The 27,596-nt window shown below is 36.8% G+C and overlaps 1 protein-coding gene across 5 annotated transcripts in view; it reads right to left on the reverse strand.

Annotated features, from left to right (window-relative positions):
• The window catches only part of LOC101099065 (monocarboxylate transporter 1), a 62,987-nt gene that overhangs the window by 9,001 nt on the left and 26,390 nt on the right, over window positions 1–27,596 (reverse strand). For all 5 annotated transcript variants that reach the window (XM_045033307.1, XM_045033308.1, XM_023258996.2 and 2 more), the window contains exons 2-3: window positions 9,015–9,275; window positions 4,323–4,466 (exon numbers count right to left, since the gene is read on the reverse strand). In XM_045033307.1, coding sequence (XP_044889242.1) covers window positions 4,323–4,466; window positions 9,015–9,231 — 361 coding nt within the window. In that variant the 5' untranslated portion in view covers window positions 9,232–9,275. The remainder of the gene's footprint in view (window positions 1–4,322; window positions 4,467–9,014; window positions 9,276–27,596) is intronic.

Raw genomic sequence — 27,596 nt, forward strand, 5'->3', positions numbered from 1 at the left:
GCGCACACACAGTTTTTGGACAATAAAACACAACATCATCAAGACGTCAATACTCCCCAAATGAATGTATTAATTTAATGTGATTCCAATGAAAATGTCAGTGCATTTCATTTTGGAATAGGGTAAAATGACTCTAAAACATACTTAAGAGAATGCATGGGAGTCAATCAGGAAGTCCTCCTGTGGTACAGGAGGAGTGGGACAAACAGTAACAGATATTTAAATGGACTTCCAGAAGCTACAGTCATTACAACAGTGTGGCTCTGACTCAGGCATAAACACTGATCCGTGAAAGTGGACAGAGTCCATGAACATTTAATGTAAAAAAATATATTATATATATATATATAAAATATTATGTATATATAACATATATTTTAATGTAAACATTATATATACATACACTTAATGTAAAAGTGAAGTTTTTAATTCCTGTAGAAAGAATTGTTCAATAAACAGTGCTAGTAAAAGTGAATATTCAAATAACTTCTAGATGCTTTCCCTGGTCCCTGCTTGTTCCCTACCATTTATGTTTAAGCCATTCACAGAGCATTAAACCAATACACCAGAGCAGATCACTCCACTGTTTCAAGCCTGATAGTGGCTTCCCAACCATAACCTCCCCTTACGTTAACTCCCTTCTTCATCTCATACCAGACCATTCTCACCTGTGCCAAGAAGTACACTGTTGACCTGGGGCTTAGGTTCCCCTAGATTTTCACAAAGCTAGTTCCCTGTTTACTCAGATTTCTTGGTTAAGGACATGTCTCCAGAGCACCCTACCTTCATAGACCACCTAGTCTTTCTCTGTCAGAACACTTTGTTTTGAGGCTTTGTATAGCATTATTACTAGCTGATATTTTCCCTATTTATTCATATATTTGTGAGTAGTATTGTCTGCCCCCTCCCATTAAAGAGTATGATTTAGCCCAATTTTGTTGTTCTATTCCCAACAATATCTAGAACAGTGCCTGATACACACATGGTTGTTAATAAATATTTGAGGAACGAATAAAAGAGAATAAGCTGAGTAACTATGTGGGAGCAAACAGACTTTTATATTTCTTCTCATTTTATGTAAAATGTTTTCTTCTATTCAAAAGTTTTAAATGTAAAACATGGCAGGGGGAGGGTAGGGTACCAGATGTTTAAAAATAGGCAAATAGGGGTGCCTGGGGTGGCTCAGTTGGTTAGGCATCTGACTCTTGATTTTGGCTCAGGTCATGACCTCACGTGTTTGTGAGTTCAAGCCCTGTGCATATTAGGCTCCACCCTGGCAGTGGGGAGCCTGCTTAGGATTTTCTCTCTCCGCTGCTCCCCATTTGCCGGTGCATACAGGCTCAGGTGCACGCTCTGCCTCTTCCCCTCACTAAATAAATACATAAATCTTATAAAAATAAAAAAAAAAACTTAAAAATTTTAAACGTTTACTTATTTTTGAGAGAGAGACAGACCGTGAGTCAGGGAGGATCAGAGAGAGACGGAGACACAGAATCCGAAGCAGGCTCCAGGCTCTGAGCTGTCAGCACAGAGCCCGACATGGGGCTTGAACTTATGGACCACAAGATCATGACCTAAGCAAAGTCGCATGCTTAACAACTGAGCCACCTAGGCGCCACCCCTCTTTCTGGTTTTTTAATGTTTATTTTTGAGAGAGACAGAGTGTGACTGGGGGAGGGGCACATAGGGAGGGAGACACAGTATCCGAAGCAGGCTCCAAGCTCTGAACTGTCAGCGCAGAGCCTGATGCAGAGCTTGAACTCATGAACCACGAGATCATGACCTAAGCTGAAGTTGGACTCTCAACTGACTAAGCCACCCAGGCACTGCCCCCCACCCCAAATTTTTCTTCCAAAGAAAAGTCAACAGAAAAAAATTGGCAACAGATATTTGGAGGGATGGGGACTGGGAAGTTATTGTTTAATGGGGTCAGAGTTTCAGTTCTGCAAGATGAAAACAGTTCTGAAAATGGATGGTAGAAATGGTTGCAAAACAATGTGAATATAGTTAATATCACTAAACTGAACACTTAAAAGATGGTTAGGAAAGTAATTTTATGTTATGTGTATTTTCACAAATGTAAAAAAAAATTTGGAAAAATAACTGTGTCTTATGCAAAGGGACAATAATTTAACATGTAAAGTTACTACACATTATTCTTAAACAAGTACACAAAAGCCATTAATAAGAATTTTGTACAAAGACAAAAAAACCCCAAATACACAGCCACAGACAAATTAAAAATATTTACTTTCCCAATAATCAAAGAGATTTAAATTAAAACGAGGAGAAGACAGCATTCACCTGATGAAATGATTTTTAAAAAAGATAATATCCTATTTTTGCCAAGGCTGTATCCCCTCTCACATGATGGTAGAGCTCTTAGTGAGCATGATCTTTCTGGAGGGCAATTTAGCTTATATGTATTTTTCAAAAACATAGCAGTTCCACTTTTACAAAGTTATCCTAAGAAAATATTCATGTTCATAAAGGAATATTAATGTAATACTGTTTACTAACAGTAAGAAAATGCAAAAAAAACCCCAAAAAACAAAAATTAAACCCTAAATATTGAATTAACTAAGAGACTGGTCAAATAAAATTATGGTATATATTAGGGAGCCTGTCTGGCTCAGTCAGTAGAGCATATGACTCTTGATCTCAGGGTCGTGAGATCTTGGCATACAGCTTAATAAAAAAAAATTTTAGTATTTATCTATTCAATGGAATATTGTTATCAGAATATTTAATGACATGGAAAGATGTTCATGGTATCTTGGTAAGTGAAAAAACAAAAGGTTACAAAACATAATCTTTTTTTTTTTTTTTAATTTTTTTTTCCAACGTTTATTTATTTTTGGGACAGAGAGAGACAGAGCATGAACAGGGGAGGGGCAGAGAGAGAGGGAGACACAGAATCGGAAACAGGCTCCAGGCTCTGAGCCATCAGCCCAGAGCCTGACGTGGGGCTCGAACTCACGGACCACGAGATCGTGACCTGGCTGAAGTCGGAGGCTTAACCGACTGCGCCACCCAGGCGCCCCACAAAACATAATCTTATTATTTTTTGTATTAAAAGGTTATATGTTTGTACACAGAAAAAAGTATGGAAAGACATTAAAATGTTAAGTCACATCCTCTGGATTGTGAAGTTATAAGTAATCTTTATTATACTCATCAGCAGTTCATTATTTTAATCTGGCTACCAAAAAAGGAAGAAGGGAGTTATTAAGTGGGTCTTTTATCCCTCAGAAATGTATCTGGACATTCTGTCAGATAATTCCAGCTTTATGTTTTATGCTCTCCTGCTCCAATAGAAGGCTATTCCCTGTGTGAGGAAGAGGTAATGAGAAAGAGTAATAGCCAATGATCAACCTTGCAAGAAGTTGCCTGACACATTTTATCTACCACCATTGACTATTCTTAGGACAAGAGATGCTATCATCTCTTTGATTCATTCATTCAACAATGAACACATACTGTATGATAGCAATTTCTTTAAAAGTTTGGTTTATATACACAATGGAATATTACGTGGCAATGAGAAAAAATGAAATATGGCCTTTTGTAGCAACGTGGATGGAACTGGAGAGTGTGATGCTAAGTGAAATAAGCCACACAGAGAAAGACAGATACCATATGGTTTCACTCTTATGTGGATCCTGAGAAACTTAACAGGAACCCATGGGGGAGGGGAAGGAAAAAAAAAAACAAAACAGGTTAGAGTGGGAGAGAGCCAAAGCATAAGAGACTCTTAAAAACTGAGAACAAACTGAGGGTTGATGGGGGATGGGAGGGAGGAGAGGGTGGGTGATGGGTATTGAGGAGGGCACCTTTTGGGATGAGCACTGGGTGTTGTATGGAAACCAATTTGTCAATAAATTTTATATATATAAAAAAAAAAGTTTGATTTTCTAGTACCCTTAAAAGTATTTATATAGCTCTTCAAAATGATAATCAAGTAATTTCCATAAGGAAGGAATTTCACTCAAAAGATCTGAAAGATGTGGGGCGCCTGGGTGGCGCAGTCAGTTAAGCATCCGACTTCAGCCAGGTCACGATCTCGCGGTCCGTGAGTTCGAGCCCTGCGTCGGGCTCTGGGCTGATGGCTCAGAGCCTGGAGCCTGTTTCCGATTCTGTGTCTCCCTCTCTCTCTGCCCCTCCCCCGTTCATGCTCTGTCTCTCTCTGTCCCAAAAATAAATAAAAACGTTAAAAAAAAAATTAAAAAAAAAAAATTCAGAAGATCTGAAAGATGAATGTAAGTGAAAAGCAAATAGCCAGTAATAAACTAATGCTTGAAAATGAACCAACAGCAACTTACCTCCAATGACTCCAACACACAAGTAAAGTTCCTGAACGGTATTACAGAAAGAAGCTGCAATCAAACCACAGCCTGACAAACAGCCACCAGCAATCATGATTGGACGACTGCCATATTTATTCACCAGGATACTGCTGATAGGACCTGGGAGAGAACCAGAAATTTAGTAGCATAGAAGAAAGGAACCAACTCCTGCACATCTATAGAAGGCATTAATGACACTAAATGACAAGTTCTCCAAAATAAACAGAAAACAACAAAAGACGATGGTAAGAATATTGCTTTCTATAATTATTTCATAGTCAAAGTGTATTAGAAATAAAGATGCTAAAAAACATCACTGTGTGCCTTCTACATCTATAAATGTTGGACAGAATTTTGCTAAAATATAAAAGGGCTCTGGTCTCTCCTCGGTCTTCTTATAAGGCAGAACTGGCTGAAAACACCTTGGTAATGGATGTTTGTAGGCTTGTTGTCTTATCATATCCTAGATAAGATATGATCAACGTATTTAATAAGTTTGCTCCGTTTTCATTTTTTGGACAGGCACTCTGACATGATGAGATGATTTTAGAGTATTATTTATACATCATAAATGCAGTTTGTGTCATATTTTTAAAAAAGAAAAAAATGAAAATGACCAATATTTTTTCCAAGTTTAAGTAATTTTGCAATTAGGAAATCTAACTTTAAAACAAAAAAAACTGTTCCCAGTTTTACCTACATGTCTCAGGTACTGAATTGAGTCTTTCTTTCAGAGTTAACTTGGCTCCGTGCCTATATTACTGTTTCATGGTAACAATACTGTGGGGAAAAAAGCTTGTGGGAGATTAAGTCAAATAATGGTCAAAATATCTTGGGTCTAACAACTCAAGAAGATAGAAAACAGAGTGTTATTCTGAGAAAATCAGATTAAAAACAAAAGAAAATCTGATTAAATTTCCTCTGCTAAACAGATGAATACCAAAATATCAGCTTTTCTTGAACATGAGAGAAGGAACGAAATAAAATTTGAAGTATCATAAGGATCAGGAAGAAAAAGATTTGTTGTATTTATCAGTTTTCAAATATGAATATCAAATGGCCTCTCCTTACTTGCTACAAATAGGTATAATCTGTAAGTCCTTTTACCAAACTTTTAAATGTTAATTATAAGTCTTATCCAAACCAATGTTTTAAAAGCTGTAACACAATTCTTAAGTAGACTAACAGTATTTCTAATTACACTGAATGACATTCATTGAATTTCACTTATGTATAAGAATACTTATGTCTCTACTTCATGGATATGGACTTGTGGGAACGACACCTTTGTTTACCTGACACTGTACCTCGTCTGCCTGGAAAAGGTAGATGACTGCAAACAGAAAGGATCACTGCAATACATCAGTAGGGAAGGGGACACAAGGAAATGATCTGCTGTTTGAACACTGCAAAGTCACAAAGCTACTGAAAACCAAGTTTCAAATCCAGCCCGTTTCTCCCCATTACATGCACTCTATGTGTGTGGAACTAAACTACAAAGCAGAAGTCATACAAATCATGTTTTTCTTCTATTAGCACAGTAAATTCTGACCTTCTTCTGTTCATTCTATAATTAGTTCCCTAGAAGACAGTCTACTTTTTAAAACAAATATACAGTGTATGTATTCAGAATATACTACTGGTTATATGTTGACATATTCTATTTCCATAAACACCATGGAAACTTCTGCAGTTACTTATATTGTAGTACTACACTCAAAGTTGCAGGCTGATACAATTAAAAGGTCAGGCTCTGACCCCAGGGAATCCAAATTCAAATTATGGTATGTATGCAAGAAGGAATCAAACCTTTTGACATCCTAGTGTTTCAGAGTACTCACTAAGTCTATCTCAGGGGCTGGTTTCAGAAATGGCTGCTAGGAGAGACTTCAGGCTCAGCTTGAATTTGTATAAAAATTTTTCATTGACTTTCTAAGTCACTTCATGAAAATATCAGACCACGGCTGGTTTGGAAATAATTTGAATTTATAGCTTATGTAAGATGAAATAATTAAAGGGGCGCCTGGGTGACTCAGTCAGTTAAATGTCCGACTCCTGATTTTGGCTCAGGTCATGGTCTCACAGTTCATGAAACTGAACCCTGCATCGGGCTATGCACTGACAGTGCGGAGCCTTCCTTGGATTCTCTCTGCCTCTTTCTCTGCCCCTCTCTGGCTTGCGCTCTCTCTCTGTCAAAAAATAAACATAAAAAAAGATAAAATAATTAAATACTGGAAGAATATTCATGAAATATTTCCATATAAATTCCATATAAATTTTCATATACATTCTGTATAGTCAGAATTACAAAGGTCAAAATAACTGCCACATCGTTGATTCTGTGAATTAGAAGTTAATACTGTAAAGCCCACAATATTAAAGTAGGAATGTCAAAATGACGTACGTTAGTGTGAAACTGAAAATATGCAAATTTACACTTTCATGTTAAAAAAAAAAACTCAAGTAAATAAATCAAGAGTAGGCAACTAAGATCTCCTCCCTTAAAAATACACTTATGCTCTAACAAGCATCAGTATATATCTCTGAACCAAAGCATTAAAAAAGCCCACTAAACCACTCATAGGTCAAAACATATTAGCGTTGAGGGTGTGGCCCAAATACAGAAGTTACAGAATTATGGCAGTTTAAAAACTGATGATAATTCTTAGGGGATATACCACTTAGGAGCCAATCAAAACAAAATAACCCATTTAGGAAAAATTCCACCACAGGCTCTCAATAGGCAATTTGTCTTTCAGAGTTATTTCAGGAAGGATGGCCCCAATTAGCTATCATTAAAAATAGAGAGGGGTACAGTTCATAGGCCTATTATAACACGAATTCAGAGAAAATGTGCTAGTTATCTCTGGGTGAGGACAAAGAAGGAACTGTTTTCCCAGAAGAAAGTGTCATGTGCAATTAGCACAACTGACATCACTTACTTTTGATGCAAAATACAAGTGGCTCTCAACCTCTGTGATAGCTCCAAATTGCAACATGTGAACCTCTGGTTCATCCTCAGCTCAACACACATTGAACACACACCTGGAGTACTTCTGGATAATACTTATGCCAAAAATTTCTTCAAGCCATCATAGTCAAAACCTGATTTGAAAATCCAGGCACATAGAGTTCAAAACCTCTAAAACTACTGGCTCTTACAATCTAAATAATGTCCAAGGTCCCTTTTGGTTTCTCTGAATTTATAAAAAGAAAATAACTACTACAATATAGCACTTAGGTTCTCTTAAAAGTACTTAAACAAAACAGGTGTACCTTCAAAATTCAAAAGGCATAAAAAGATACGCAGTGAAAAAAGAAGCCTTCCCACTCCTGTTCCAAGTCACCCAATTCACCTCTCTGTAAGGCCACTAGGTTACCTGTTATTTCTGTGCAATGAAATTATATACTTAATTAAATTAGGACTTCAACTATTTACTGTTTCAGAAGTATATGTTATTGTCTCAGTTGGATTATGAACTCCCCAAAGGCAGGGATCAGGATCAAGTGTTCTCTGTCACTCACAAGACCTAGCCTAGAGGAGGTGGGGTGGAGAGAAAAAAAACAAACAAACAAGACCCAGCCTAGGGTGAAATATGTGCCTAGTGCTTAATATTGGTTCAATCTGCCACCAGGTTAGAAGCCCAAGGCTAAAGTTTTACAGTTGAAGTATAGAATCTTTATATTGGCTGGCTATTAAGGAGCTACATGTGAAAATAAGCCAAGGTACTAAACTGCCACCAAAAAATAGTATTAACAGAGGTGAAAGCTTGGCTAAATAAGCACCATGAGACACTGTCAATCTCAGTAAATAAATACACTTGGCTTTAGAATCTCTCACTAAGCAACTATACATTTTAAGTATTATGGAAGGTTTTGACTTCTACACGTTACATTGTGATTTGATGTTCCAAGGTGAAACAAACTATTTTAAATGATGTTAAGTAAGCAACTTACTCTCCGTATCTCCTTTAAAACATATCAAGGAAAACAGAAAGGAAAAAGTGATGAAACTTAAGCTAAAATTTAAGGCGAAACTGAAATGCTTTTTAAAACATTTTTTTAATGTTTATTTATTTTTGAGAGAGAGTGAGACAGAGTGCGAGCGGGAAGGCGGCAGAGAGAGAGGGAGACACAGAATCTGAAGCAGGCTCCAGGCTCTGAGCTGTCAGCACAGAGCCCGATGCGGGGCTCGAACCCACAAACTGTGAGATCACGACCTGAGCCAAAGTCAGATGCTTAACCGACTGAGCCACTCAGGTGCCCCTGAAATGCTTTTAGGACAACTAACATCACAAGGAACAAGGGGAAGATTTTATTCAGTTCTTTAATGCTAATGCCATGAAAAGATTTTATCTGAGACTTTGAACCATGCTACTATTCAGGTGAGCCTGATTTATTTCAATTCTCCCAACATCAATTTAAGAAAAACCTTCATGTTTACATCTCAAGAATCTAGCAGAGAGCAAGAAGAAAAACCAGTTGTGCACATGTCATTTTTCTGAGCGCTTTTTAAAGCTCAATGATTAGGAGTTAGACCAAATCACAGCTCCTTACAGTTTCTCATTTCTGTTTCAGAATACTACAGGGGAACAAACAGAGCAAGAGTTGTCATGGTTAACAAGAATGAAAAATATGAATAAAACAGCAGGCCTTAGGGGTTCTTACCTCCACCATACATGACAGCCAACATGATTGAGGATATCCAGGACACTTCACTGGTGGTGGCATTGAAGATACCTTCAATTTCTTTGAAGAACACAGTAATGGATTTGGGAAACGCATAAGAGAAGCCGATGGAAATGAAGGCTCCAACTACTACCGCCCACCCCCAGCCTCCATCTGGGGGAGTATATCCAACTGGACCTCCAATTGCTGGTGGCATCTTATGTGTAGATGAATTCCAAAATGCAGTTCAAATCCAAATATCTGAAAAATATAAAATTAAAATACCATGTCAACAATAAAGCACTCCCACCAGCAAGGCACTTGCACACTTTATGGCCAGCTCTCAAGTAACTGAATTGTTTTTCAATATTACTTTTCCAATAGAGATTATCTTCTAAGGGCATTATCAGAAAAAGAGTCTTAGAGCCATGGTATTGCCCATAGTTTTTAGTAGGAAAACAGCTCCTTACCATTTAAGGAACCATAACGGAAATAAATCCTGTTGAGTAAATATAGCCTTTGTATTTCAAGTAAGCCTACTTGTTTTAGAAGTTAATATAATTCCTCAAATTATTGTGAATAACTAAATGCTTCATTTGATTTATCTGCATGCAAAATCCACGTAACACATGCCACACACAAGTTTCAAGTTTTAAAACAGACTTTTATAAGTTTTCCCCTTTCCCAAAATGTATTCTTCTTATATGCTGACAGAATATTAGGAAGTGGGTACCCAAGTCACCAGATACATAGCAATTTGCAAAATAGATCATTCTGAACACACAAGAATTTCATTTAATGGGCTGGAAAATTATCTCAGAAAAGTTTCTTTTTATTTATATAATTGCTTTGACTCAAGATATTTTTTTCCATTATATGACAAGAAAAGCCCCTAAACAATAGCTCAGTCAAGTATCATTAAATCCACAAATTGAACTATGATGTCAAAAGATGATACTTCAAATTAAAAATTGTCCCCTTTTCTTGAAGTGACCTAGTACTAATGAATAGTATGGTTAGAAAATGCAACTTTCAGGGTGCCTGGGTGGCTCAGTTGGTTAAGCGTCTGACTTTTGGTTTCAGCTTAGATCATGATCTCATGGTTTGTGGGATCAAGCCCTGCACTGGGCTCCGTGCTGACAGCGTGGAGCCTGCTTAGGATTTCTCTCTCTCTCTCTCTCTCTCTCTCTCTCTCTCTCTCTCTTCTCCCTCTCTTCCCCCCCACTCCATCTGCCCCTCCCTTGCCCACATGCTCTCTCTCAAAATAAATAAATAAACTTAAAAAAAAAAAAAGAAAATGCAACTTCCTGTTAAATTATGAATAAGAAGATATGAGTGAAAGGAAACAATCAACGAAACTAAAAGGCAGCCTATGGAATGGGAGAAGACATTTGCAAATGACTTATCTGACTAAGGGTTAGTATCCAAAATCTATAAATAACTTATCAAATTCAACACTCCCCCCAAAAAAAACTCAGTTAAGAAATGAAAAGACATGAATAAACACTTTTCCAAAGAAGTCATCCAGATGGCTAACAGACACATGAAAAGATGCTCAATATCACTCATCATCAGGGAGATACAAATCAAAACCATGATGAGATATCACCTCACACCAGTCAGAATGGCTAAAATTAACAACACAAGAAACAACAGGTGTTGGCGAGGATGTAGAGAAAAGGGAACCCTCTTGCACTGTAGGTGGGAATGCAAACTGGTGCAGCCACTGTGGAAAACAGTATGGACATTGCTCAAAAAACTGTTTCTTCCAATCCATCTGAACACTTCAAATAGGATTTAAGAAATGAATGTTGCAGGATAGGAAAAAAGTAGCCCATAGTGGAAGCTTCCCTAAAAGCAAGGACATAGGTTGTCTTTATTCACAAAGGACATAATTGTCCATATAGGTAATGCTAAAGAATATTAAGAAAAAGGTACTAGACCTAAAAATAAATTTAGGTTTCAGGATACAAGATTAATAAACAGAAATCATCTTTTTATAAACCAGCAATCAGAATTTTCAAGTAAAAAAAATAACATTTACAACAGCATCAGAAAACTACTGAATAGGGATACATCTAATAATGTACAAGATGTATACACCGAAAACTATGAGATATTACTAAGAAATTAAAAAACAAAAAAAAATTAAAAATACAAAAGATAACCCATCCTCATGGTTTGAAAGATTCAATATTTAAATTAGGCAAATATTTCTAAAAGCATGTAACACATTTATTAAAAAGTATCTAAATTGGATTTCAAGCTACAGGTTGGGAGAAAATATATATAAAATATATCCAACAAAAGACATGTCCAAATCTTTTATAAAAAGATCTTTTATGGCTCAGTAGTAAAAGACAAGAAACTCAAATAAAAATGGACAAAAGATTTGGGTAATTTATCAAGATACATGAATAACCAAGAAGTACATGAAAAAATGATCAAAATTATTAGTCACTTGTGAAATGCGAATTATAATAAAGAGATACTGATATAGGGGCACCTGGGTGGCTCAGTCGGTTAAACATCCGACTTTGGCTTAGGTCATGATCTTGCAGTTAGTTCACAGGTTCAAGCCCCACATTGGGCTCTGTGCTGACAGCTAAGAGCCTGGAGCCTGCTTCAGATTCTGTCTCCCTATCTCTGCCCCTCCCCTGCTCGTGCTCTATCTCCGTCTCTCTCTCTCTCTCAAAAATAAACATTAAAAAAAAAGAGAGATACTAATATATATCTACTAGAGTGACTAAAATTAAGACTGATAATACCAAGAGTTGGTGAGGATATGAAGCAAATGGAACCCTCTGTTGCGGGTGGTAAAGCAAAATGGTACAGCCAGGTTGGAAAACATTTTGGCAATTCCTTAAAAAGTTACACAAACATATGATCCAGCCATTACATCCCTAGGCATTATCCAAGAAATGAAAACATACATCTTCATAAAGACTTTTATGAGAATTCTCTAATAGCTTTATTCATAATAGCTCAAAACTGAAAACAATGTAAATATCCATCAACAAGTGAATGGAAAAACAAATCATGAGATAGCCATAAAATGGAATACTACTCTGCAATAAACAGAACTACTGATGCAAACAAGAACATGGGTGAATTGTAAAAATGTTCTGCTAAGTGAAAAAGGACTAGACCTAAAACTATATTCTATATGGTCACATTTATATCAAGTTCTAGAAAGGCCAAATTCTAATAATAGAAAACTTATCAGGGAGTGAAGAGAAGAGACTGACTACAAAGGGGCATGAAAGAACTTTTCAGGGATATGGAAATACTCTTATGATTTGGCAGTAGTTACTCATCAAATTGTATATTTAAAACTGGCTAATTTTATTGTATGTACATAAAATTGATTTAAAAAAATAGTTCAAAGGCAGTGTCAAGGCAGATAAAATCTGTTTAGTGGCACATGGAGACAATACAAAAGCAAAAGATGATGGCAAGCAAATTTTCTCTCTTGGCCATCTGGTGGTTAAAAATAAGAGGAGCGGCGCCTGAGTGGCTCAGTCAGTTAAGTGTCCGACTTCAGCTCAGGTCATGATCTCATGGTTCATGGGTTTGAGCCCCGCATCCAGCTTTGTGTTGACAGCTCAGAGCCTGGAGCCTGTTTCAGATTCTGTGTCTCCCTCTCTCTCTGCCCCTCCCCTGCTCACGCTCTGTCTCTGAAAAATGAATAAACCTTAAAAAAAATTTTTTTTTTAACAAGTAAGAAGAGGAAAAGGAAGAAGACAAGGAAGAGGAGATAGTGCTCTTTTCTGAGAATTCACAACTACAGGCCTGGGTGAGCTTATGGTTGGCAGGGCAATGTCTGTGGGAAATTTCTGTTGTTCTTCCAGAGATATGTTTGACTTTGTCAGTAAGATTTCCCACAGACAAAGCCCTGCCAAACATAAGCTGATGATCTAAAATTTCAAAACACTCAAGAACCAATTAACCATGAGTGAAGTAAAGCCAACTCAATATAGCTGGATTAGACACAAGAACTAAAGACAATGGTATATTTGAAATGATTAAAAGCATGAAATAAGAAATTAAGAACACTAAATAAAAGCAACACATTAAAGACTATTAAAAGAGTAGTTGACTTGAAACAGAACTTCTAAAAATAAAAAGTGTACACAATGAAATTCATAACAGGTTAACCAGCAGACTGAACATAGCTAGAGAGACCATGAACCTGACGACAGGTTTGAAGAAAAGTCAATTAGGGGAGAGCTTTCTTCTTGATCTGTGAAAAATTTAGAAAAATAGACTTTAGAATGGGAGGATGTGCATACATCTAATGGAGCTTTGGAAGAAGACAATGGAAAGAATGGGGAAGAAGCAATTTTCAAGAGTTAATGCCTATACCTATTCCAGCTTCGATGAATATGAACCTACAGTTTGAGGAAACTCAACCAGATAAAGAAAAAAAAACAAAACAAAAAACCACCAAGAAAATATAGATTACATAATCTGGAGATAATCACACTGACAAAACAGAATTCTCACTGATTCTGAAAAACTCTCAGCCACCATGTCTTCAAATATTTGTTCTTCCCTTTTCCCCTCCTTCCACTCCCTGAGACTCCAATTGGATGTGGACTGAACCTTCTCAAGGTATCTACTCTCTTTTTTTTTCTGTGTTTTCCATCCTTAGTACAGTTCTATCCGTACTGAGAATTTGAGGCTTGGATATTATCTTCCTCCAGAGATCATTCTCATTTACCTAAGGCTATATAAACCCAGAATCTCTTTAAGAATGTTTCAAGGACCAAGATGTTTTGTTCATCCAGATGACCTGAAATCACGTTGCAGTTCCTTTGAGGACTGGTTTATCTCAAATGCACCCTTACTCCTATGGCACAGCCCTTTAGGATCCCAACCAAAAAGAACAGGATTTACCAGAGCTCTTACTCTTGGTGAGCCCTAGACTCCAAAATTTGTTCCTTTGGATCTCTGAAGCTTCCCAAAGCACTACTCAGGCTCCCAAGAGAGTTGCTCCTCCTTCTATAACCAGAAATCTGCTGACCCCATAATCATATCACTATTGCCATAATTAGGAAGCCAGCAAAATAAGAAGCTGCCAAAAATCACGTTATCATCAAAATCAGGAAGTCGGCACAAAGGCTGTTAATATCTGCAGTTAGCTCGAGAACAATATGTACCTCCTATGACATCATCAAGATGGATCTCATGTGCTCTGCTTCTCAAAATCTCAAAGCCAATGAGTAGACATAGAGACCTCTGTTCTAATTTTGCCTTACAAATGTCAGATGATCTGACTGGCAGAATTTAAATCAAATTCAGAAATATAGTTGCAAGGGAACCTGAGAAATGTAGTTTAGCTTTAAAGCCTATGCAATATATTAATGTACACTAGAAAAAAGGATGTAATGGATGCTAAACACCATTTCCAAAATATACCTTAGACATATGCAGTATGATTTATGTAAAATCTAAATTATGTAAAACTATATATGTATACACACACATATGTCCATACCAGTGTCTTTATAAAAAGTGTACACTGATACTATTATATACAGACATACACAAAATGGGTATATAAAAAAATGAAAAACAACTGTTATAAAAATTTCTAAATGCTTACTTACTGTCAGTATTTGTATTTATCTCATCATGGACTAGCAATATACAACAGACCAGCACTGATCTGTGGGCCATACTTAGTAGTGCTCCTTCAAAATTATCTGGGAGAAGTGATTCAAGAATGCTAGGCAAGGGCATCTCCTCCATATCCTCCTGGCATTGGAACTAGCCAAGATTGAGAGGATCAGATATAGATGGGAGGCCACCACAATTATAAATTTGTTCTTATCAGGAGTTTCCCTTGGTTAATTCATCAGGATGGGTGAAATTATGCCACAATATAATTCCCAACCTATTCTTGTTCACTGGTGAAACAAACAGGGCTAATGAAAAGGTGAAGTGCCCAGGGAAATAAAGAACATACTGTCCCATTTCCCTTATAGAAGAGGTTTAGACGGTATGAGAGGACATCTCCAAGAGTTATTCACAACCTCACTAGAGTTGCAGATAGGTCCTAATCTGATGCATAATTCTCCCTTCTCTAAGAATATTGTTTGCACAGCAAGAATTGCTGGCTTCTCTGGGTTTCAGGTACTTCGCCTATCCGAGGATCCATAGCTTGTTCTCTATGTGAGAACAGTGTCAACATTCTAAAGTAATATTCTTTTCCTTGGAACTGTAGTCTTTAGTTTTCCTCAGTGTGCACATCATTATATGACACATCATTACTTGACTCTATAGTTTGCCTTAAGGTTCACTCTTGGTGTTGTACATTCTATGTCTGGACAAATTTATAATGATATGTATCCATCATTATAGTACATAATAAGTACTTTCATGGCTCTAAAAATCTTTTGTGCTCCCTCTATTCATTCCTCTCTCCTCTTTAACCCCTGGCAACCACTGATCTTTTTATTGTCTCTATAGTTCTGTCTTTTCCAGAATTCCATATAGTTGGAATCATACAGTATGCAGACTTTTCAGACTGGCTTCTTTCACTTAGTAATAAACATTTAAGCTTCCTCTAGGTCTTTTCATAGCACATTTCTTTTTAGCGCTCTATAATAATATTCCATTGTCGGCATGTACCAGTTTGTTCACCTACTGACAGAATCTTGGTTCCAAGTTTTGGCAGTTGTGAATAAAGCTGTGTAACCTCTATATGCAGGGTTTTGTGCATACAGAAAATAACCTACTGCCTTGTATATTAATTTTACATCTGAAGTTTATTATTAAGCTTAGGTTACATAGAATATAATTTCTGGCATATTATATGTTGTATTCTATGCACTTCAAATAGATTTCAAAATTTTGGCACTAAATATTTAGCCCAATTTATAGGAAATACCATATAATCTAACTGGCCAGTTCATTTTTAAACCAGTCAAGCAAAACAGGTTTCTGTCAAAGTCATACCTCATTTTAATTGAAATAAATGTATTGACCCACATCCTGTGGTAACTATTTCATTTTTAAAATCTAACTTAAAAAACAGAGAGGAAAGGAGTTTGTCGTCCAGAAGGAATAAAGTCCTGCCTCCTCCAATATTTCTCACCTAACCCCTCTTTGGATTTCTGTCATAAGACTCTCTCTGGGACAATGCATTCTGCAATTTTCTCTTGTTTGGGGATTCCAGAGACTTTGATAGTCTGGGGCAATGAGCCACAGTAAGAATTAGGATAAGTCAAAGATATACTTTTCTTTCATAGTGGGGTTAAGGGCTTTTAGATAAAACAAACTGAAAAAGGAAAGGAGAAAACTTCAGGCATCTATTTTCAGGAGACATGATTTTTAGTTTAGAGTACATCTGAATCTGAAAATCTGAAGAATAATTCCCTTAAAAATATAACCCAGTTTAAAGATTAAAGATCTTTGTCCTAGGGCATTTACCTATGATTCAGGTGGGATAAAAATATTTACAAATTGAAGCTTCCTAAAATTTCTATTGGAATAAATATAATAAAAAGTTATTTAACAGCTCAGTTCTGCTAAAGGAAACAGTCTTGATTCTAAAATTATATTAAACAGAACTGCTCCAAACATTAGTTTCATGAGTTTTTCTCTCACTTAAGTATGAAAAAAGAGAAAAGCACATGAAATTTTTTTCTTTTTTTTTTTTTTCTCAATGTTTTTATTTATTTTTGGGACAGAGAGAGACAGAGCATGAACGGGGGAGGGGCAGAGAGAGAGGGAGACACAGAATCAGAAACAGGCTCCTGGCTCTGAGCCATCAGCCCAGAGCCTGACGCGGGGCTCGAACTCACGGACCACGAGATCGTGACCTGGCTGAAGTCAGACGCTTAACCGACTGCGCCACCCAGGCGCCCCAAGCACATGAAATTTTTCAAAGAACCACTAAAAAGATTAGTTCACCCCAGATTGTTTACACACATAGACATCCATGCAGATGGCAAAGCTATTTAATGCATCAAGCTCTGACTCGAAAAGCTAATACGTGCTGGACGTGATTAAACTTTGAGCTTAGCTGCCAGCTATGATTTGTCCCGGTTAGTTAAAGCAGTTACAATTTTTAGTCACTAAGACTTGCCTCATCAAGTTAAAAATACCTTATTCCATAGTGTCAAAAATTTAAAACTTCAAGAAGCTTAAAAAAAAAAAAAAGATTTAGAAGTTAACAAGAAGTCCAAAAAATTAGAGTATACAAACTGTGAAAACACTTCAAAAAACCAGATACAGATTCAACATAATTCTGCTACTCTCTAACAAATGGCTCTCCTTATTAACTTAAAAATTCTGAAGGCACCTAGTAAAAAATTGTGTAATATCATTATTGAAATATAGTACTTCCTTTAAAAATAAAAAAATTAAATATATTAGTTCCTTTTAAACTGACCATATCTCAGCTATAAACATAAGGGTTCATACAAAAAGTAAATTATGAGAACAGGGTCCCTTGCACAGTATTCAGAGCCCTGCTGAGAAAGAGTGCCCAAGTCTAGAGGCTAAAAGGGATTAAAGTTTAAGATTTTAATCCTTACAGTGTGCACAGTAGCCTTCCTATCAGCTAGCTATTATTTTATGACTCTCTAGCAGTTCCCTGAAAATGATGGAGAGATTTAAAAAAAAGTGATATGGTGATGAGAAAGTTCTTCATCCCTTTACCTTGTAAAGGACAATAAGAAACAACCTTAACTTCTTGGCGAAGACTGTAGTGCAACAATCGCCTAATTTCTAATTGTCTTCTGATTTATTTCCTTTTTTCATGACTCTCAGGAATTGTGCAAGTAAACTCATCTGGAAAGCTGAAAATTTTCTCCATACCTCCTGTGCTCTGCCCCCACTCCACAAGAGTTACAAAAGCCCTTGCAAATAGTACCACTCATTACGTTTCCTACACTTTTGAGATCAACGTTGAAAACAAAGCCATTTTTCTAAAATGACAATGGTCAGTTTGTGAACTTAAAAGAGGCAGAAAGTATCTAAAATCAATAATTTTAAAATAAATTGTTACTAAGTGTAGACTAGTTTAAGGTTTCGAATTTACATAGAAACATTCACATGGAAAATCCAGAAGGCTGATTTACTAAAGCTATCACTGCTAAAGTAGCTAAGTTACTACTCATTACTACTGGCACTAGTCCAATTTCATAGCTTACAGAACCACCCACCCCAAGGTAAATCCCAAGATCCAAGGTCTAGGAAGCCTCATCTTTTTACCCTCTTTTCCACTTGAAACTGAACAGAAAGAAACAAATGATTGTGAAGAAAGCAAAAACAGTAAAAAAAAAAAACATAAAACACCAGTGAAAGCAGAACCATAACTATACTATTGTTGGCTAGCCAAATACTCAATGTTATGAAATGCATGATTTTGATCAAACGGAATATAAAGAACCTAGAAAAATATAAACCTGGCTCTGCAAACTTCCAACTTATCACTTGAGGGTAAATCCAACTCGCATTGTAAGAAGTTAAATACACCACCTTTTTTCCCCCTTAAGTTTATTTATTTATTTTGAGAGAGGGATAGAAAGAACCCCGAGGAGGTTCAACAGTGTCCACACAGAGCCCGACGCAGCTCAGGATTTCACCAGTGTAAGATCATGACCTGAGCCAAGACAAGAGTCAAGACACTCAACCAACTGAGCCACTCAGGCACCGCTAAATACACTATTCTTCAAGAGAAATTAACAGTTGCTTAAAGATTTTGGGTCTGTCCTTCTTAATATATGAAAATTAACTCTAGATTATGCTTTTATTTAGCTCATATTAATAATCTCTAAAAATATCAATATTTTAATTACTAATAACTTCCAGATTTTTTATTATTTACATGCTCAGACTATCCTACTAATAAATATAAGATATATTTCTTTTTTAATACAACAGATCTCATAAGTTTTTGGTCTAAAGCCACCTTAAGCAGATACGTAGTTGGACAAGGGAGTATTTTAGCAGCCTATTCAGATAATTGTGGATATTCTACATTGATCCTACACCAAAACTTGATAAATTTTCATTTATCATTTCTTAGTGATTAGTTACAATGTGCAAACTAAGGACTCCAACCTTGAGTCTTGAGGGGGCCCTTGGAGGGGCCCATAAACCACACTTTGAGAGAATGGTAGGAGATGGTACAGAATGTACTCTTTTTCTATTTTTCATTGTAAGTTGTAAATCTATTTAAATTATATACATGTATTTTATAATTTGATAAAATTATAAGTATGTATATAACCTCTCGCTTAATAAGTAACTGGGAGCATGCCTGGGTGGCTCAGTCGGTTAAGCATCCACCTCTTGATTTTGGCTCAGGTCATGATCTTGCAGTTCATGAGATCAAGCCCCATGCTGGGCTCTGCACTGACAGCTCAGAGCCTGCCTGGGATTCTCTCTCTCCCTCTCTCTCTCTGCCCCTGCCTTTAGAGCACTCTCACTCCCTCTCTCACTAAACAAACAAACAAACAAACAAACAAATAATTTTAAAATAACTTTGAGTAAGTATGTCAAATCTTTGCTATTTTTTAGTCAGTCAAAAGAAAAAAATGTAATGCTTCCTTTAAGAGTTCTTTGTCTTAATAGGTATTCCCTGTCAATCCCTTAAAATATTTAGTCTCAAATACCATATGTAGTCTTCGAGAGTATTTTCTACCCAAACTGGGGAATTTTTTCTAAGTTTTTCCCAACAGAAAGCTCACACAATACATACTTGTCAGGAGGCTGAGCACCATGAAACAGATGAAACCTAACATTTGTAACTGTCCTCATTTCTACTGTGATCTAGAAAAGGGCTGCTGTTTTAAGTAAATGTATCATGTGCCAAAGGACATGTGATGAAATGGAGAGTGTATGTAGGATCTAAGGGCCCTTTCACCACCTAAATAAGACTGAAAGGGGGGGGGGGCAGGTCAGAAGTCAAGGGGCAAGAGTTTCTCCAACATAAACAACCAATACCCTTAATTTCCAGCTTTTCTGCCACTTCTTTGTCCACTATGGTTTTATGTACAGATTGTTCAAGCATAACACTTTTCTATCTTTCCATGAAGGATCTTCTTTAAATACTAGTCAACTACGATATGCTCAGCTGAGCAAAGCCACAAGGCTAAAATTTTTTGAAAAGGCAGAAATAAATATTTGTCAATAACATAGAGACATGGGGACATAAAGACTCACCACTGAGAAAGGTTTCCAGAGAATGGAATTTAGTGCCACCACTGAATGACCGGCATCGTAAATATTCCTGGCTTGTTTTGTGAAATGGGTTTAAGTTTTCCTACAGGGCTTCCTGGCACTCAATATATCACCTTTTATATCAATATATCTATATAGCAACAGTTAGAACTACTTTTGCTGTACCATGAACAAAGCCAGGTAAGCAACTCAATGAATGACAAACATGGTATATTTTGGCTATTTCCAACTTCAACTAAATTCCATAAGAAACTACAAAATGCCCAAGACTTTAATATTAATAGTGAGTGAAAATCAATTTTTGCTTATATCTGCTTGAATGGGCCTACACTGATGCACTTCAAATTAATTTATCTTGACTTTGTTTAATGCTCTACAATAGCCCTATGAAGTTGCTATAGCAACCCAAATTTTTATTTATTTATTTTATTTTATTTAAAAAAAATTTTTTTTCAACGTTTATTTATTTTTGGGACAGAGAGAGACAGAGCATGAACAGGGGAAGGGCAGAGAGAGAGGGAGACACAGAATCGGAAACAGGCTCCAGCCCAGAGCCTGACGCGGGGCTCGAACTCACGGACCGTGAGATCGTGACCTGGCTGAAGTCGGACACTTAACCGACTGCACCACCCAGGCGCCCCAACAACCCAAATTTTTAAATGTCAATCCTAATTTCTTGTAGCTGTTTTAAAAGAGAGGATTAAAGTTTTGTAAGTACCACAGAGAACGGGTGAAACTGATCATATCTGCAAATGAACAAATATGCAAACTTAAAGGTAGTGAATATACATATATGAACATCTGTGTATACGTGTGTATGTATACATATTTACTTATTTAATCTGCTTTTGTTAATCTCAGTTAATGTCATACGCAATCTGAATTATACCACTCTCAATTCTCCTTGTAAGAAAATGACTTCTGGCATCTATTCACCCAAATAAGCATAATTTTATGCAAGTGGATGGGGGAAGAAGTATGGTCCCTGTAATGTGTAGAAACTCTGAATCTGGGTTCTGGTTTCCCTGTTGAGGGTTAATTTTAGTATTTTATTTCTCTCTTCTCTCCATACCAGTGCAATTTCTTTCAAAAGTAATCTACTTGTAGACCCACAGAATAGATGGGTTTATTTATTTTGAGAGAGACTAAGAGACTGTGAGACGGGGAAGGGCAGAAAGAGAGGAAGAATCTCAAGCAGGTTCCTTACTGTCAGAACAGAGCCTAACACTGGGCTCAGACTCACAAAACTGTGAGATCATGACCTGAGCTGAAATCAAGAGTCAGACACTCAACTGACTGAGCCACCCAGATGCCCCAATTAATATGCAGTTTATACTGAAAACAAGAGTTTTCAAAATAAAAAAGAGAAACCTCCACTTACTTTTAAAGTCTCATTTGCCAACTATTAGCATAATCAAACTAATGCCAATAAAAATATTTCTCCCTTTAATAATTAAAAAAAAATTATTTTGTGAGAGACAGAGAGAGAGAGTGTGCACACGCACAAGTGGGGAGGGGCAGAGAGCAGGAGAGACAGAATCCCATGCAAGCTCCATGCCATCAGCGAGAGCCTGATGTGGGGCTTGAACTTACCAACTGTGAGGTAATGACTTGAACCAAGATCAAGAGTTGATGCTTCACTGACAAGCGCCACCCAGGCGCCTTTCTCCCTTTAATAATTTAATGTGAAACTCAAAACTTCCATGAAAAATTGTGAAATTTTTTAAATGTTTATTATAAAAAGGTATCAAGAAACTAGTAACTATTTCTACTCCAGCTGACAAATAGCAAAACATGACAACAGAATAAAACAGTAAGACCCACTTAGCATCTTGTACTACTAGGGTTATGGCTCCCAATTCTAAAACTAAGGTGACTTCATCTAAGGGGCCACAGCATGAAAAACATAAATCTCCAGTTTAACATTGCTCCTAGTGAATTAGTATTTCAAAAAGAAAAAAAAAAGTGAAGCCCATTAGCTATTAAATACTATCCGGGATGAAAAGTAATAGTCTTACAACACAAAGAAATGGAAAGATGGGTGCTGTCAGTGAGCAGCCTGCTTGGGATTCTCTCTCTCCCCCTCTTTCTCTGCTCCTCCTCCTACACACATACGTGCGCGTGCTCTCTCTCTCTCTCAAACTAAACTTAACAAAAAAAAAAAAGAAATGGAAAGATATTCATGGATTGAAAGAACAAATATTGTTAAAAAGCCTATACTACCCAAAGCAATCTATACATTTAATGCAATCCCTATCAAAATACCAATAGCATTTTTCACAGAAGTAGAACAATCTGAAAATTTGTATGAAACCACAAATAGCCAAAGCAATTTTGAAAAAGAAAAGCAAAGCTGAAGGCATCAGAATTCCAGATTTAAAGTTATATCACAAAGCTGCAAGTAATCAAAACAGTATGGTATTGGCACAAATATAGACATGTAAGATCAATGAAAGAGAATGAAAACCCAGAAACAAACCTATAATTACTTGGTCAAATAATCTTCAACAAAGCAGGAAAGAATATCCAATGGCAAAAACAGTCTCTCCAACAAATGGTGTTGGGAAAACTGGACAGCTACATGCAGAAGAATGAAACTGGACCACTTTCTTACATTATACACAAAAATAAATTCAAAATGGATTAAAGACCTAAATGTGAGACCTGAAACCATAAAACCTAGAAAATAGGCAATAACTTCTTTGACATTAGCCATAACAACTTCTTTCTAGATAGGTCTCTGATGTAAGGGAAACAAAGCCAAAATAAATTACTGCTACTATCAAAAAAAAGTTTCTGCATAATGAAAGAAACCATCAACAAAACTAAAAGGCAATCTACAGAATGGGAGAAGACATTAAAAAATGATATAACCAATAAAGGGTTAGTATCCAAAATATACAAAAAACTTATAAACTTATGAACTCAAAAACTTATAAAACTCAAAACACCTAAAAAACAATCCAATTAAAAATGGGCAGAAGACATGAACAGACATTTCTCCAAATAAGATATCCAGACACATGCAAAGATGTTCAACATCCCTCATCATCAGGAAAATGCTCATACCTGTCAGAATGGCTAAAATCAGCAACACTAGAAAAAACAGGTGTTGGTGAGAACGTGGAGAAAAAAGAACCCTCTGGCACTGTTGGTAGGAATGGAAACTGGTGCAGTCACTGTGGAAAACAGTATGGAGGTCCCTTAAAAAGTTAAAAATAGAACTATCTTTTGATCCAGCAATTACACTACTGGGTATTTACCTAAAAAATATAAGAACACTAATTCAAAGGGATACATACACCCCCTTCGTTCACTATGGCATTACTTACAACAGCTAAGACACGGAACCAAGTGTCCCGTCAGTCGATGAATGGATTAAGAAGAGGCGGCATATATATACAATGGAATATTATTCAGCCATAAAAAAGAATGAAAATTTCCCGTTTGCAATGACATGTATGGAGCTAGAGAGTATAATGCTTAGTGAAAGAAGTCAGAGAAAAACAAATAGCATATGATTTCACTCATAGGTTTGTTTAACAAACAAAACAAACAAGGGTTAAAAAGTAAGAGAGAGAGAGACAAAGAAACAGAGAACAAACTGATGGTTACCAGAGGGGAGATGGGTGGGAGAATGGGTTAAATAGGTGATGGGGACCGAGGAATGCACTTGTGGTGATGAGCATAGCGTGATGTATGAAAGTGTTGGAATTTCTATACTGTACACTTAAAACTAATATAACACTGTATGTTAACGACTAGAATTAAAATAGGGGCTCCTGGGTGGCTCAGCTGGTTAAGCATCCAACTGTTTATTTCGGCTCTAGTCATGATCTCACAGTTTGAGTTCAAGCCCTGCTTCCAGCTCTGCGCTGACAGTGAGGAGCTTGTCTGGGATTCTCTCTCTCCCTCTCTGTCTCCCTCTCTCTCTCTCGCCCACCCCTACTCACACACTCTCTTTCTCAAAAATAAATAAACTTAAAAAAATTAAGTCTTATAGTAGCAGATTCTTTTATTCTTCTATATAACAACTTCCTAAGTGACACACTGCATTTCTTGGCCATTTAACCTTTCCTTTCTACTACCCAAACACAAACTGTGGTGTAACTTTCTTTATGAACACTATGATCCCAAAAACAAGTGTTAGTTTTCATTAGTGCAATAAAGAAAGGGGCATACCTTGTTAATAATAAAGGCAGGATGTTCATACAAAGGCAGGATTTTACAGTCATGAGACCCAAAGACGATCAGCTATCAACGTCCTAAATTTCATGAATGTTTTTGTAACTCAGATTTTTAAAAAAATTTTTAAGTTTACTTATTGTGAAAGAGGGGGAGAGAGAGAAAGAGTGCGTAGGGGAGGAACAGAGAGAGAGGGAGAGAGAGAGAATCCCAAGCAGGCTCCACACTGTCAGTGCAGAGCCTGAAGCCAGGCTCAATTCCATCAACTGTGAGATCATGACCTGAGCCAAAATCAAGAGTCATATGCTCAACCAACTGAGCCACGCAGGTGCCCCTGCAATTCAGATTTTTAAAGCTACACATAATAGAACTGTATAATCATTTTAAAATTGTATCAGGATATACATCAAACTTTTTTTGCCATTCATTTAATAAAATTTGAGTGCTTGCAGCAAAAGCTGTAAACTAAACAGACATGGTTCCTGCCTCATGGAGTTTAGATTACAGGGAAGAAAGGGAGAAAAAAGGTAAATTAAGTGAATTCAATAAATATGTTCTAATAAATGCATCTGAAACTTTAGATTGGTTGGAGGTTGTGAGGAGTAGATAATATCCTCCTATGACAACTATGTTGTTTGACGTGTTCCAATGAACATATATTACTTTATAATAAAAAACACAAAGTAGCAAAGTTTTAAAAGATGACAAGTTATACATACTCATTATAGAAAAATTAGAGGATATACACACGTACAGTTTTTAATGTTTATTTTTCAGAGACAGAGCATGAGTGGGGGAGGGGCAGAGAGAGAGGAAGACACAGAACCCGAAGCAGGCTCCAGGCTCTGGGTTGTTAGCACAGAGCCTGATGTGGGGCTTGAACTCAAGAGCCGTGAGATCACGACCTGAGCTGAAGTCGGACGCTTAACCAAATGAGCCACCCTGGTGCCCCTAAGATATACATATATAAATTGAAAATAAAATATCTCTGCCATTCTATCATCCTTGTATCAGTTATTCTACATTTTGATGAGAATTTTCTTAAATTTCTTTCTAGGATACCATGCATAAGCATATATGTGATATAAACATGGGATTGTGTTTTATGCTGCTTTATACGCTTTTTACATTCAATATCAGAAACATCTCTGAATATGTATCCAGATCAATGGTATTATTTCTTCTACTTTATGGTAAGGTTTATTTTAAGACAATAACCAACATCTTCATTTTTTTCTGTATTTAAAGTTCATGGATTGTTTAACATCAGATGAATTAAAAAATAGGTAACTCTTCAATATAACAGGCCTGGGGTGGTTACTTAGGGCTCAGCATTAAGGTTCCTGAATGAAAGTTGGGGACACCTAGTCAAACAAAGTGGCAAACTCATTTTTACTTTTCACTGCAAATCCCTAACTTTAGAGAACTTTCCCACTTCGCTGTGGTTAGCCACCTAGGCTACCCCTCAAAGTCATACCATAGAGAAAGTCACATTCAGAGAAGCTGAAGTTCTGTAGGTCTGTAATACAGATTAGAAAACAACAGTATAATTAACTAAGACAAAACTCATGAGATTAAGTTAGTTTAGTTCTCTTTAATACTGGGACTCACTTGTGGGGATAAGGAAGCAGATAAGGGTGTCCAGAAATTAGTAATAACTTCTATGGATATTTCAAAGCTTTAAGAGAAGTAGGTAGAACCAATTCTTTATTACATCAGTCATGATTAAAATGTATACTTACAAGTTTCCCTTTTCCTTGATACTGTTACATCATTAGCACTTCTCACACTTATTAACAAAGATTGAGGCTTTTTTGTCTCATAAACCGGAGAGGAAAGAAGGAAAGGGAAAAGGAAGAGATATTCTGGTAATGCTACTGTGTAAGAGTTGGAAGTAGAGGAAGGAAAAGTGAGGAACTCTGAAAGTATGTATTTATAATTCATGATGAAATCATGCTTCAGGCAATCTCAGTTGTGGAAGAGCAAAGAAGGAAAGAGAATGTGAGCTGGGGGCACCTGGGTGGCTCTGTTGGATGAGCGTCCAACTTGAGCTCAGGTCATGATCTCACAGTTCGGTTCATGAGTTCAAGCCTCACATCAGGCTTGCTGCTGTCAGCCTGTCAGCACAGAGCCTGTTTCAGATCCTCTGTCCCTCTCTCTCTCTGCCCCTCCCCCATTTGTGATCTCTCAAAAATAAACAAACATTAAAAAAAAAGAAAGAAAATCAACCGTATGACTCCCCAGGGAGAAAAGGACAACAGGCCATCAAGAGGCACCATGGTTTTAGGACACCTTAGTCTTAAAGGCCAAATCAGAAACAAAGGCAAAAAGATAGTATCATTTTGTTCCATATTCACATATTGAGGTGATAAAAGCATCTAGTAACTTGTAAAAATGAAATTAATGTTCACTGACGATTTCCATAATTCTAATTTCATGTAATACTAAAAATCTACTCTAGCCCACCAATATCCTTACTGCTTTTCTGAATATACCATGTCACATGAAGTGAATTTCCTCCATGATATCTTAGTGCTTCTTGGGTAGCATTCTGAAAACTCTAAGATACTAAACTATATGTCTCTTTCTTTCTTTGTAAGTAATTATTTCCCTAATTAGTTTAGGTGTGTGCTTTTAGATCATGAATTAAGGACAGAGGCTATTCTTCCCACTTTTAAAAATTTAACCTCCTCCTGCCCCCAAAAGTTAGCATTAGGTGAATTTCAAAGACTCTGATTTCCCCAGTTTTTGAGAAGCAGAGAAAAATATGAAACAAGGAAAAACTCCTCAGTAATGTGACTTTCTGGACCTAGTGTCCTCTACAAAGAGGCAGAAAAGGTTTTTTGTTTGTTTTTACATAAAGAAAAAAAATTACTGAATACAACTTTTGGCACATAGAACTTACCTGATCAGGGGTGCTAAGGGGCTCAGTTGGTTAAGCGTCTGACTCTTGATTTCAGCCCAGGTCACGATCTCACAGTTTGTGGGTTCAAGCCCCATGTCGGGCTCCACACTGACCAGTGCATGGCCTGCTTGGGATTCTCTTTCCCTCTCTCTAACCCTCCCCTATCCATGCTCTCTCTTTCAAAATAAATAAATAAACTTAATAACACCAACAACAAAAAGATCTAATCAGTCTCACTTTCTGAGTTATTACTACACCAGCAGATCTTGGCCTTCTTTAATGCTTCATTTTTG

Source organism: Felis catus, chromosome C1 (assembly GCF_018350175.1).
Source record: "Felis catus isolate Fca126 chromosome C1, F.catus_Fca126_mat1.0, whole genome shotgun sequence".
NCBI classification, from domain to species: domain Eukaryota; kingdom Metazoa; phylum Chordata; class Mammalia; order Carnivora; family Felidae; genus Felis; species Felis catus.